Source organism: Megalops cyprinoides, chromosome 3, assembly GCF_013368585.1.
Source record: "Megalops cyprinoides isolate fMegCyp1 chromosome 3, fMegCyp1.pri, whole genome shotgun sequence".
Lineage (NCBI taxonomy): Eukaryota > Metazoa > Chordata > Actinopteri > Elopiformes > Megalopidae > Megalops > Megalops cyprinoides.
In genome coordinates this window covers 6,149,611-6,162,058 of record NC_050585.1, presented here as the reverse complement: position 1 = coordinate 6,162,058, position 12,448 = coordinate 6,149,611, and the positions used below count along the sequence as shown (strand labels likewise).

At 47.0% G+C, this 12,448-nt stretch overlaps 1 protein-coding gene across 6 annotated transcripts in view; it reads left to right on the top strand.

Annotated features, from left to right (window-relative positions):
- dlg2 (discs, large homolog 2 (Drosophila)) overlaps positions 1-12,448 on the top strand; it is a 220,566-nt gene that overhangs the window by 66,518 nt on the left and 141,600 nt on the right. For 4 of the 6 annotated variants that reach the window (XM_036522961.1, XM_036522964.1, XM_036522963.1 and 1 more), the window contains exon 1: positions 11,991-12,265. The exons of the other annotated variants lie outside the window; for them this stretch is intronic. In XM_036522961.1, coding sequence (XP_036378854.1) covers positions 12,164-12,265 — 102 coding nt within the window. In that variant the 5' untranslated portion in view covers positions 11,991-12,163. Of the gene's footprint in view, positions 1-11,990; positions 12,266-12,448 lie in introns of those variants that run through there. 6 annotated transcript variants of the gene reach the window in all.

Here is a 12,448-nt window from a genome sequence, read left to right as displayed (position 1 = left end):
AGAAGCAACTTTCGGTGTTAAGAGGTTAATATCTGGTCAATGAATAGAATTTGTGTGTCCTGGAGGCTGTAGGAGGGGAGTTTCCTGCAGTAATGTTGGTGTGATGTGCGGGAATGTTCTCAGAGGCTTGAGTTACCAGACAGAGTAAACAGTGAAAGGCATCACCGTCATGACTGCGTTTAGATATTTAAGCTTGGCTGCTGCTCCTTGCATTACTTCCATAGTGAGTAAATTGAAGCTGTTTTTTGGATAAAGGCCACCTGATGCGCTTATTGTGCGTGTACAGAGGGAATTCTCTGTGTATGTGACCACAGGCACTTAATGGCTTTGATATTGCTCAGCATATGAGTCTGTGCACAATGTAAGCAGTAGCAGTGGTGGACAAGTCTTTGCAGCAGCGATAAGACATCTGGCCAAGTTCCCATGAACCTTTCCACTTGTCACAAGCAGTACAGAGCATCCTAAACTGGCAAGCTTTCATAGAAAAAAAAGCTTTCACAGAAAATCCAGCTCATCTCTTGAATCTTGTATTTAAGACTCAACTCATTCAATCCCTCTGAATCATCATATTTTAAGCTGCAGCAGTGCAGAATCCATCATAATTTAGCTGTCTAAGCAAATTACGTAACATACAACAGTCCAAGCTGCTCCACCTGACTGACTTTATCCCTGGGCGATGTTTATGTGACCTGTTGCCAAGTCTTTCTTCAGCATCATGTGGAAGTGTGGTGTCCTTAATGAAGGATCTTCGATTTACTGAACTTCCACATCTCTGATTTATTCATTCACAGTTCTGAGCAGATTGTTTTAAAAAGGCTCCTAAGCAGATGGCTATGAATGGTTGTGTCTGAACAGACTCATTCATGTGAGGGGATTGTGGATGCTGAAATGTGGGTTAGGGTGTTTACCAGAAATTTAGGGGGAGCTTATTCAAGAGCAGCTTGCCTCCACTTTGTCTCCAGCTTGCCTCCACACCCTCCTGCTTGTCTGTGTGTGGCTAAGGTGTCTTGGCGAGCGTCACGTCTCTTAGCAGAGTGAGGCTAAATGGAGCATATGGGCAGTACTCCATCTCCCAGGAGCAGGGTACCCCTGTTGCACTTCCTGTTCCTCTGGGAGTGTCCTCATGAAGGTGGGTGAGTGCATTCAGAAAGCCTCGCAGGAACACGGGTGCGTGCGTTACCGTTTTGGCAAACAGCTCACCTTCGCTCTTTCCCCGACTGCTCACCGAAAAGACCGTCCGCTGTTGTCCAATTATTTTTTGTGAAAAAGCGGACTATATTTAGCAGAGAAATGTCACACGCTGCCCGTAGGAGGATGCTTGCTGTATGACCTGTGTTAGCACCCACTGTGTGTCCTTCTGTTCGTAGGTCATTGGTTTGGACTGAGCTTGGACTGGTTGCTGTTGGAGGCCCTCACCCAGAGAGCCTTGCTGCTGGGCCCATGGTTACCAGTTGGACCTGGGTGGAAAGCTCCCAGTGGTCTGTCCAGTGGTGCAATGTCATCGTTCCACAATGCATGAAGTGTCTGAAATTCTTACCTACACAACTGATATGCAGGATAACATTAAAACATGGAGCTTGGAGAGTGATTTTGTCCGATATGGAAGTGTGTGTAGATACATTCAAGTTCAAGAACACAAGACGCTAAGCCTTCATATAAAACGGACAGACTGGGTTTATTACTCCAAAATGGGTCTGTTTGAGTAACTGAACTCGCGGGCTGCTCTTGGTGTCGCTCGAGAATTACAGATAATTGTTTATCGACTTTGTGTGACAGGGAGGTTTGACAAGGAAGCGCAGAGCTGTGCTTGCATTTTGGCTTCTGAGAGTTGTTCCTGCTGCTTCACAAGGCCTGGAAAGGCCTGGACCACCCACGTGTGCGCAAAGCTAACACTGATTGGTAATCATGACCATTGTGCCTTTGGGAAGAAGCCTAGGCGTGTGGATCCATAGCTCTCTCCAGTCCTTCCGATCAATCAGAGGACTACATGTAAGGAAGCCTGATCAGCTAATTTAGAGTCCCTCTGAGTCCAATTGCCTCCCAGTACGGTGGCCACACCTGGCACTGTGCCACTGAGTGGTGGTGTTAAGAATTGGCAGTGCCTCTGTGGCTGTAATTAATTTAAAATCTGTAAGAACTGCACGGACCAGTGAGCAGCTTACAGAATATTATGTTAAGTATCAAGGTTAATGGGGTTTTGCACAGAGTGGGCGGAAACCAGTCATACTGTAGGTACTTGCATAATACGCAACAATAACAATGTTTTCAGCATTATTTTGTCAAAACAAGCAATCTGCACATTAATTTTTCCCATGAAATGCAGTGGCAGACCTTTGCTTGTCATAGTGATGCAGTAATTAAAATAAATGATCTACTCTTAATGATCAAGGCAGGACAGACCCTCCTAAGCCTTGCATATTCCGATTCTTTATCACTGCAGGGAGCTTATTGTGAGTGAATCTGTTACGAGAGAAATGCTGCAGGATCAGGAGAGTCACGGCTGACACCACAGGTTTTGAAAGCAGGGATTCGCATCGCATGTCACCACTTCAGGACTCAGAGAAGATTTCAGAGTCATGTGGTGTTGCCCACTAACTCCTCATCTTCCGCTCTCCAGCATGCGTTTCTGGCTTGGTACTTGCATCTTCCCTTTTTCATTGCTCTTAATCTGTGGCTTCTTCATGGGGTTTTGGTCGGTTCTACAGGAAATACACTTAACTGCTCACAAAACCTTAAACTGAGTGTAAATCTGCTTACATTTCAAAACTCTTTGGTATCTGCACACAAGGCACTTGAAATACCAGTTATCATGGCTTGTAGGACCCAACACAGTCCATGATCTCAGATCTTAAGATGTGGTATCATTTCAGAATGCGCTTGCTGAATTTCACCAAGAATCCCAACAAATCTGTAATGGCAAACTCTCCAGGGTAATTAAAAGAGCTAAACCATGGCTAAGATGATAATGTGTGTGTATTAGGCATTAGCGATTGCTATTGTAAGCGAAAATAGTTTACTTTGGTTTGTAATGATGTTTTCACAGTAATAATTTAATGCTTGTTTGTTGTTTATTTCAGTCGGACCATTATCGAAAGAGATATTTCAGCATACTTCGCCGTTGGTTATATTAGTATAAACTCAAAGCGGAAAGCGGATGGTGCTTTTCTGGAGAGGTGAGGCACATATGTCCCCCCTCGTGTATTTGTCCCGTCTTCAGATAAGCGCTGTTGCCCAGGTGACATGTGGGCATGCGGCCCAGCCCAGCACTCACAGGGATCCGAGCTGAGAGTTCACGCTCCACCTCAGCTAATCTGAAGCCCCAGAGCTGCCGTCAGGCTCCAGCGGTGAGGCGAAAATTAATTGCCCCCTCTTCTGCTGTAATTAAATCTCGTGTAAAAAGCAGTCAGACTCCAAATTAATTTTTGCTTTGTTCCTGTGCGTATGTCCAGCGATGAGCTGTCAGGCGGCCCCCTCGGCGCTGAGGCGTGGCGCGTGCTGGCGGCCGCGTCCGGCGAGTACTCTCGGTGACGTCTGACGGGAGTGTACCTTCTCCCCCCCCTCTAAATCATTTTAGGGGCCAGACCTTTTTTTTTCTTGCTCATTTGCTTTGAAACTCCCAAACGTTCTTTTGGCACAGAGCTCGGCTAGTAACGCAGCGCTCTTGTAAAGTGCAAGGTAATCCTGCTGAGCCCTTATTTGAATCTGTCAAAAGATTTAAATTGGGAGAAGGTACTGAAGCCAGGCTGTGAAATCCACCTTCGGCTCGGCATCGGGGGACTAAGTGTTTGGAAAGCTATTCTTAACACGCTTCGAGCCATTCAGCAGCCATATGCTGTTACAGCATTCCTGCACGGACTGCATTTATTGCTACCTGGTTAGGGGTAGGGTTAAGATGGCCTGTCTATACTATGTATTATATGAGTAGTGTCCATGCTGTCTCAGACTAAACTTTTGGTAGCAACGTAAAGGATTACTCTTTTTTTTATCTTCTTATACATCTGGGATTAAAAAAAAAACAGGCATAACATGTAAGTTTGTTGAAGCAAAAGGTTCACTCATTGGAGCTAAAGATTTTTGTGGGGAGATTGAACACATGCCATTGATTGTCGTGGGTGTTGCCCTGCGCCCTTAACAGGCGCTCGCGGCAGACTCCCTTTTCGAAGGTACCCAATTCCCCGCTCAGAGCGATGATAAAGTATTAATGATCACTTAAGGGCTTTTGCAAGAGGTAGGATTTGCTGTTATGCGAATGCAGTGCAAAAAAAAAAAATCCTGCTTCCTCAACAAATTTCGATGATTGAGCGTGGATTGAATTATAGCAGGAGGATCCAGTGGGATGTTGGGGCCGGTCGATACGAGGGATGATTTTGTGTTGTTGTAAAGCCTCGTGCTCGGCCGTATGGAAATGGGTTTGCTTCCCGTTACCTCTCCCTCTCTCCTTTCTTTCCTGGAGCTGTGTTTGTCAAAGAGGAGAACGCTGCCAGCATGCCGCAGTGTGTCGGGCACCGTGCTGACGCGAACCACTGCGGCTTCGCTCGCTTGCCACCGGATTTATTTATCGGCTCGTTTAAAAAAGAAAATTCATCCTCGTGCTTGATGGCCGAGGACGCGTCTTCTCATTCGCAGGCAGGTTCGGGATCGCTGCAGAGGAGTGCAGCTGTAGTGGCAGAAGCCTGGAAGCTAAGCCGAAATGAGCCCGAATCGTGATTGCACCGTTATGCCTTGAAAGAAGCCCAGTCCGCTGGAGGTGGCCTTGGCGGCGCTGAGCGTTGCTATCGCGAGCTTCAGCGAAACCTCTGTGAGCGTCTCTAGAGCGTGCTGAGGCTCTGATACCCTGCCGGGCAGGCCCCGCGGCTTCGGATAGGCCTGTATTCCTGCACCTCCTCCCGCACAGCGTCCCTCTCGCGCACGGCAACTATCCCGTAGACGGTCACCTGGCCAAATCGCCCCGAAAGCTGCCGCGCTGGCAGAAATGTGCTGAGTCCCAGGGATTCTGGCAGAACACCGCTCATCCTCATGGCAGGGAACCGGGTCGTGTTCAGGTCTAGACTTTCAGCACCTGCTGTGGAGGACGGCGGTAACCTTGCGAATGGTCACCTGCTTTTAGTACGCACTGTGCATGTCTGCTGAACTGAGTCAGAGCCAGGTGCATCCTTTAACTTTGTGAAAAGACACACAGCTCTACCTGGCCATTGGAAGGCATCTACATTCTGTATTGAGTGTGTGTCATCGAACATCTTACTTTTTGATTACTTGTATGACATCAGTCAAATATCCATCAGTGCTTGAATTCTAGCTGTATGCCTGTGGTGATACTTGTAGTGTTGTTTTTTTAAGCCATGTGCTATCCACATTATTGTGTATGTAAGATTTCCGAGAATGCTTGCCAGGGTTTTCATATCTTGTTTGGACTGTGGTGTACAGTGGCTGCTTCAAAATGTGACATTTATGCTTTGTCCTTTGAGGGAGGGATGAATAATTAACATGACTTTTACATTAAATTAGGGCACAGAAGGTCTTGAAAATGTCTTGCAGATCATCTCACCAGCACTGCATCTGTAAACTGGATGAGATATGGTCAATTAGCTGCCGTTATGCCCAAGTTGCCTGTAACGTATTACTCTGCAATTACACCATCTTCAATTGGTTAAGAGGATTTAAAAAGAAAGAAGGACATAAGAAAATTAGGAAAGGCACCAAGACATTTGTCCCAGTTGAGCTTGTCCTCCTGCCTATTGTGTGGAATGCATCTTGAACTGTGACAGGTCTGGTCTTGACTCTAATGCTCGCATTATGAGTCCTTGTAAGCTGTTCCATTCATTTACACCTGTGAGTGAAAGGATGCTTTCTAATGTAAGTGTTAAATTTACCTTTTACAAATTTTTAATTACCACTTAAGTCCTCTTGTTCAGAACTCATTGTGAAATGGCTCATCTTGTCTGCTTTATTAATCCCTTTAAAAATGTGAAAATCCCCTAATTACCCTTAACTTTTCATGATTCACTTTGACAAGGGACAGCATGGCAAAGAAGGCTGGCCAGATTTTCTCAGCATTTGGTCTGATTTTTGTTTCTCTGAGAGAAACAAAAGATGGGTGAGTTTGGACATTGGCTTCACGCTGCGTGAGGGTGGGGGTCACGAAATTGAGCTGCTGCAATTGGCTGTTGCAGAGAGCGGCCCCAGGGTCGAGCCGTGAGGAACACCGCAGGCTGAGCTTCAGCAACACTGCCCCACACTCTCAGAGGGTTATGCTCCACACGGGAAAAATTCTGCCTTCGAGATTAATTGGAGCTTGCGCAAAGAAGGTTGCTGTGATTGAATCTGGACTAAACAGACTTGGGTGAATAATATATATACGTTGTTTTGTTTGGTTTTTCATTGTGCGCACCTGGCACTAAAATAAAAAATAGAGAATGTCACATGAAATGTCAAGAATATGTTGTGTCTAAAGGAGCACATTTTGTTGTGTGACATTTTGTTGCATTTTGACCTGGTTTCTCCATGGTAGCACTGCTGCCCTGCTCCATGCGTGTTTCCCTCAGGACCTGCAGATGCCTGTTACAGAGTGCTGGCGTTGTTGGGCTCATCGCCCCACACGGGTGTAAAGTGTGCAGATAATCTGCTTCGTTCTCCGGAGGGGCCGCCAGTCCCGCGCGGCCCGCTGGGGGTACCACAGGGCAAGGAGAGAGCGACGGCTAGAACACTTCCGGCCACCCACTCAGCTCTGTTTGATTGGGTTTCGCCTACAGGGAGCGGGGCATGTTTACAACCTGTCAGCATTGCCTGTTCACAGAGAGAATGCTTGTGAATTTGTGAAGAAGAAAAATCTGCGTGCCTTCAGAAGTCATTTTGTCCCAGCTGCATTTTGCAAACTAGAGACTGCAAGTTGGAAAGGTTCAGCTTTCAAGCTGTAGTGGCCATACTCAGGACCTAGTGTTTCAAAATGGCAAATACTGTTTAGACAGATCAACGGCAGCTAAAGATTGGCAAAGGTAATTGTTGCAGTGGGCATTAGAGACGGCCATATCGGCCCTAGTCAGGGACTCTCAGCCGTGTCCAGAGGTTAGGGCATGTCTTCAGTCCGTGCCTGATGAATGTGCCACATATGAGATGAGTGAGTGCTTTTGACATGCCTTATTGAGGAGCAATAAATGCATTTGGCAGCCATAACGGGCAAAGCCCATGACTTCAGGCGACCTTCACACACATTTAGACAGCATGAGTAACAAATGCATTAATCAGTGATGCCTGCTGGATATTTACTGAAAGAGGGCAATAGGTTCCAGAGACAAGGTGTGGATGATCAGAAAGAAGCAGGAAAAATACATGAAACAGCACAAAAGCAGTGCACTTTAAGCAGTTCTGCTCAGAAAGCTGGATGAAAATTCATCCTGAGCTCAATGCTGCTGCCCCCTGGCGACTCCTCTCTGTCTTTCCAAGTTCTTCAGAATCAATAACTGTAGTATAGGATAGTGGTGCATTAAGGGTTTAAGGAGGGGTGATGTAGCTCTGACATTTGCAGTGCAGCATGTAAATGCGTCACTGTTCCCCTCTTACGGAAATGCACCCAGAGGCTTCTAGCCAGGGCCTCTTTCCACTAGTGTTTACTGGATATCGGCAAGGAAGCTACGTACTGCACCTGCCAAATTGGAAATGAACTAAGCACGTCAGTGTTAATTTATGGGTTGCTGCATTTCTATCTCTCGCTCACTTTCTCTCACGCATTCACTGTATATAATGGTTGGAGAGGGGTTGATTGGAGGAGAGGTTTGAATGAATGTTCTACACAGGCATGTATATAAATAAAGATCAGCTGTCATCTTTCCACACTTGTCCATCGGTGTTGTGAGTGGGTGCAGTTTGTCAGGAGCGCTAACAGAGAGATGTGACAGGTGACCAGTGAGCCCTGACATGGCGGGGGGGGGGGGATGAGGAAGGTGGTTTGAGTGCTTTTAACCTGTAGCACTGAGGCAAGAAATTTTTAGTAACTGAAGACTGGCTGTGGATGACCTCCCCTGCTGAAGTCACCTCACCAGTCTAAAAATGTGTGGGACTTCCTTGAGTACACTGAATCAGGAGCTGCAGAAATGGACACTGTCATAGTAGACACTGTTACAGGCTGATACAAACAATGCAGTCAACTTTATCCAGCGTGCAGAGAGATATTATTCAGTAAATATACTCATATTATTAAAAACTGTTTTTAAAAAGTTATAATGGTCTGTGTTGGTAAGAGTGGAATTTATGGAATTTTCTGTGGGTAATATTCAATATACCATTAGAAAAAATGAAAGCTGATGATACAGCTCATGCATTATTTATTAAAACAGAAGTGACATTTTGTTTGGCTGAATGGAAATGGAACTGAAATTGCACAGCAACTGGATCAAAAGTAGCAAAACAGCTGTGTTTTTGTACATCACCTGAGGGCTTAGCTTCTTCTACCACAGACTAGCCTGGATAACACATACATCAGGGAATCAAACAGGCAGATGAATAACAGAACAGGACTGTGGGTAATAAAACTGAACACAGAAATTGCAGTTTGATATTGGTCAGGTGATGCATGCAATGATTGCAGCTGATATAGCTTGTGCCTGCCCCCTCCATTACTCATAAGGTTCATTGAAATTATTACTGAACTGTCGTACCATCATTAAGGCTCGGGTCAACTCCATGGCAATTTCCCTGCCTCTGAATAGGTCTCGTTTTCTATAGATCCAAAGAAATGCCAGATAGATTTGAGATGAATCGCCTCTCTCAGTGAGTTTTAAAAAGATTTTAAAAAGTATGTGTTTTTGTGGCTACAATGTGATCTGCTCTGATCAGGCCCTGAAGTACTAGACAGTTAGGAAACCTCAGTGATGTTCTGCAGTGTTTTGGCTTAGGCTAGACAGATGGAAATCCTGCCTGTTTTTGGTTTATCTTTATTTGGACTCCTTCCTGTTCTCTATGAGAAAGCCTTTGAGAAAGCTGTGATGAGACCTTTGGCTGGGTAAACATTTTGTTCAGCAAACATAGATTTTAAAATGTACAGTAATCACACTTCGGCTGATCCAGATGCTCCTGAAATAGAAGTGATAGCTCAATCACATTACGCCATCTACTGGTCACACGTAACAGTACAGTCGGCTGAAAAGGATGTTACAGTGGAGACATTATCCACTTCAATAATTACGTTACTGCACTGTAAGTGGTATTACGTTATTTCTTAGGTGATGCTCCTATGATATAATGTAATACCACATAACCATACGGTCTCTTCAAGAGGATGTTACAGTGGAGACAATGTCTACTTCAGTAATTACATTACTGCACTGTACATGGTATCACATTATTTCTTAGGAGATGCTCTTACACAGAGAAACTAGCTTTACTTGGCTTGCTTATGTTATTCATACAGCTCGATATTATCTAAGTCAATTCAGGGTAAATTACTTGCTTGATGCTGCTGCACTTGTCTTTATATTTGTAATCCATTGTATTTTTCATAGGACTATATTTACGATGATACTCATTTCTAAAATTAGCTGTAATTTTTTTAATCTGCTGAAAGTAGCTTATTATGTAGGTTAATATTACTCTTCAGTCTTTTGACATGGGAAGAAGACGCTCTAATGGTTCTGTGTTTGGTACATTAATCTTCCCTCCCTGTCATGCATGTTGCCCGAGGTACTATCTGTGCGCACATGCGAGTGTGTGTGTGTGTGTGTGTGTGTGTGTGTGTGTCTATGTATATGCATTTGTGTGCATGCGTGTGTCTCAGGAATCACCTCGGGTGCATACTATCAGAAAGGGATGATTGGCGGCTTGAGCCATTCATTTTAAAGAGCAGCAAAGACCGAAGCAAAAATGTTCCATCCCCAAAAGGAGAGGCCAGTGATTTAATTTCTTTTTTTCATCGTTGGTTTTTCAGATTTACTCCCGCAGTTTTAACGGCGTATCCTGTAAAGCCCATGAAGCAGCCACAATCAAAGCGCCAGCAGAAATTATGATAGAACTGGAACTGGCCGCTTGGCTACATTACCAGTGCTGCATACTGACCTGCTTGAGCATGCCTGCACTCTCCATTCACAGTGCAGAGCTGCCCAGAATGTCTTTTTACACACCATTATTTGAGTCACGGCAATGTGGATGAGATCTCTTTCCACAGTGAACACACAAAAAAGGTACTCTCAATATTTCCATGATCATGTTGACATTAAGATTGAAAAATTATTCTGGCAGGGGTGAAGAGGATCTACTCTATGTGTGTATCGGGGACAGAAAGGTGTGTGACTGTACCAGAGCTTAGCCTCATGTTAGTAATTCTCTTCAGGAGCGCTCTTAATAGGCACCACTAGCTTCAGCTCCAGTGAGTAGCACTAATAACGCTATGCAGGCTCTGATTTAAATGCACGCTACATTACACAGCAGTACAGTGTAGTGCAACACATAGGTCACTACACTACAGTGCATCACACACACAGCACTGCACTACAGCACACTACACACCAAACTACATTACTGTATAGTACAGTACAACACACATCGCTACACCACAGTGCACCACACACAGCACTACAAAGTCTGTATGTAGCATTTTGTCAGCTGCTTGTGCTGTATCTGTTCTGTTAGGATGTAGCTTCCTGCTCACATTGCACGCAGGTCCTCATCACAGCTTGTTTTCGGGTGTTGCTAGCTGCCTTTCTAAGATCCCTTGGCGAGCACGCAGAGCCGCCATGGCGCATCCCCGGAGGAGACGTTCCCCTGCACCTTGCCTGCTGCTTGTGAGGGCTGTGGCAGAGAGCCCGAGGCCCCGCTGTAATCAGAGCGCCCCGCTTGTTCCACGGCTCCTACCCTGCACCTCCGATCAGGTGCTGTCAGGGTTAATGGGCTCCTCCGTGCATGCCGCTGAAATTCACTACACTGAGAAGCAGACTCGTAATTCTCGCTGCGAGGACGTCTCCCCCCCCCGACCCGACAGCATCTCTCGCCGGCACCACCCAGCCGCACAGAACACGGGCACCATGCCAGCGCTGCCTGGGCTCGGTCCAGAACCCCGGGACTGGCACTAGTACAGTCTCTTTGGTGGGCAGTGGCACCTCGCGCATCCCAGCCTATTTAAGAACCGTAGGCGTTTCGGCTCTCGCGGCCCCCCATTGACTGCGGGTGAGCGTGCGAGTGAGCGTGTGAGTGAGCGGGTGAGTGTGTGGGTGAGTGAGTGGGTGAGTGTGTGGGTGAGTGTGTGGGTGAGTGAGTGGGTGAGTGAGTGGGTGAGTGAGTGGGTGAGTGTGTGGGTGAGTGTGTGGGTGAGTGTGTGGGTGAGTGTGTGGGTGAGTGAGTGAGAGTGAATGAGAAGAGAGTGAGTGGATGAGTGAGTGAGTGAGAGATGACAGTGATTTCACTGTAGGATGAGCAGGGTTCCCCTCAGCAGTGCGGGGTGCTGCCGCTGCCTGAGTCCTGAAAGCTGGCGGTGGCAGCTGTGAGCTCTGCGCGCTCCGAGGTGCCCCGAGGGAATGCCGGCCGGCGTGGGCGTGCCGAGCCTTTATATAGCGCACGCTAACATCCCTCCACCTGCCCTTCAGCTTCAGACTGCACTTTTTTTACTTTGCGTTTGTGCTCAGATTTTTAATGAATGGTGTGCAGGTCTCCGTTTGAGCGTAGCAGTCCCATGGTGTCCCTCCCAATAGAGCACGATGGTGTGAATAAAGATAAAACATAGAGGTAGAAAGGAAGTGGAAGAAGTGGAAAAGGGGGGAGAGAGAGAGAGAGAGACAGTGTCAGTGCGCGTGTGTGTGTGTGTGTGTGTGTGTGTGTGTGTGTGTGTGTGTGTGTGTGTGTGGCAGGGTGGAGGGGGGTTGTGGAAGACAGTAGAAGAGCGGGAGACGGGGCTAGCAGTGCAGAGAGGAGGAGAGTGAGAGAGGGAGAAAGAGTGAGCTAGCGAGTGAGAGGGAGAAGGGGAGAGGGAGAGAGCGAGAGAGGGGGGAAGAGCTTAAGTTGGAGAGGGAGAGAGGAGAGAGGAAACGGCGAGACCGAGAGGGAGAGCGGAGAAACCAGCAGCATGGTTCTGTGAGTGAGCGAGCGCACGGCAGACCCCCGACGTGTCTCCACTCCCTGGGGCCGCGCGTGGTGACCGCCTGGGAGCCCGGAACCAGAGCCCACCCTCGCGCCGCGGGAAGGAATGTCTCCCATCGTCAAAAACCCCGACTGCTTCTCCCCCATGCTCTGCCACTGCAAAGTTGCCTGCTCCGACAACACGTTGTCGTTAATGTTTGGATGCAAGGTAGGCTGCCGCCACCGCCCGCGCGACTCTGGGGTCTGTAGCTCGTAGCTTGAGTAATGTCATTAGTGCCCGGGCTGTCTGTGAAAGTAGCATTTCATGCTAGCAGGGGCAGTCAGTGAGGACAAACACATAAAACATGAGCGCTGTGTTCAGGGAAAATTGGATTCCTTAATGACTTTCACG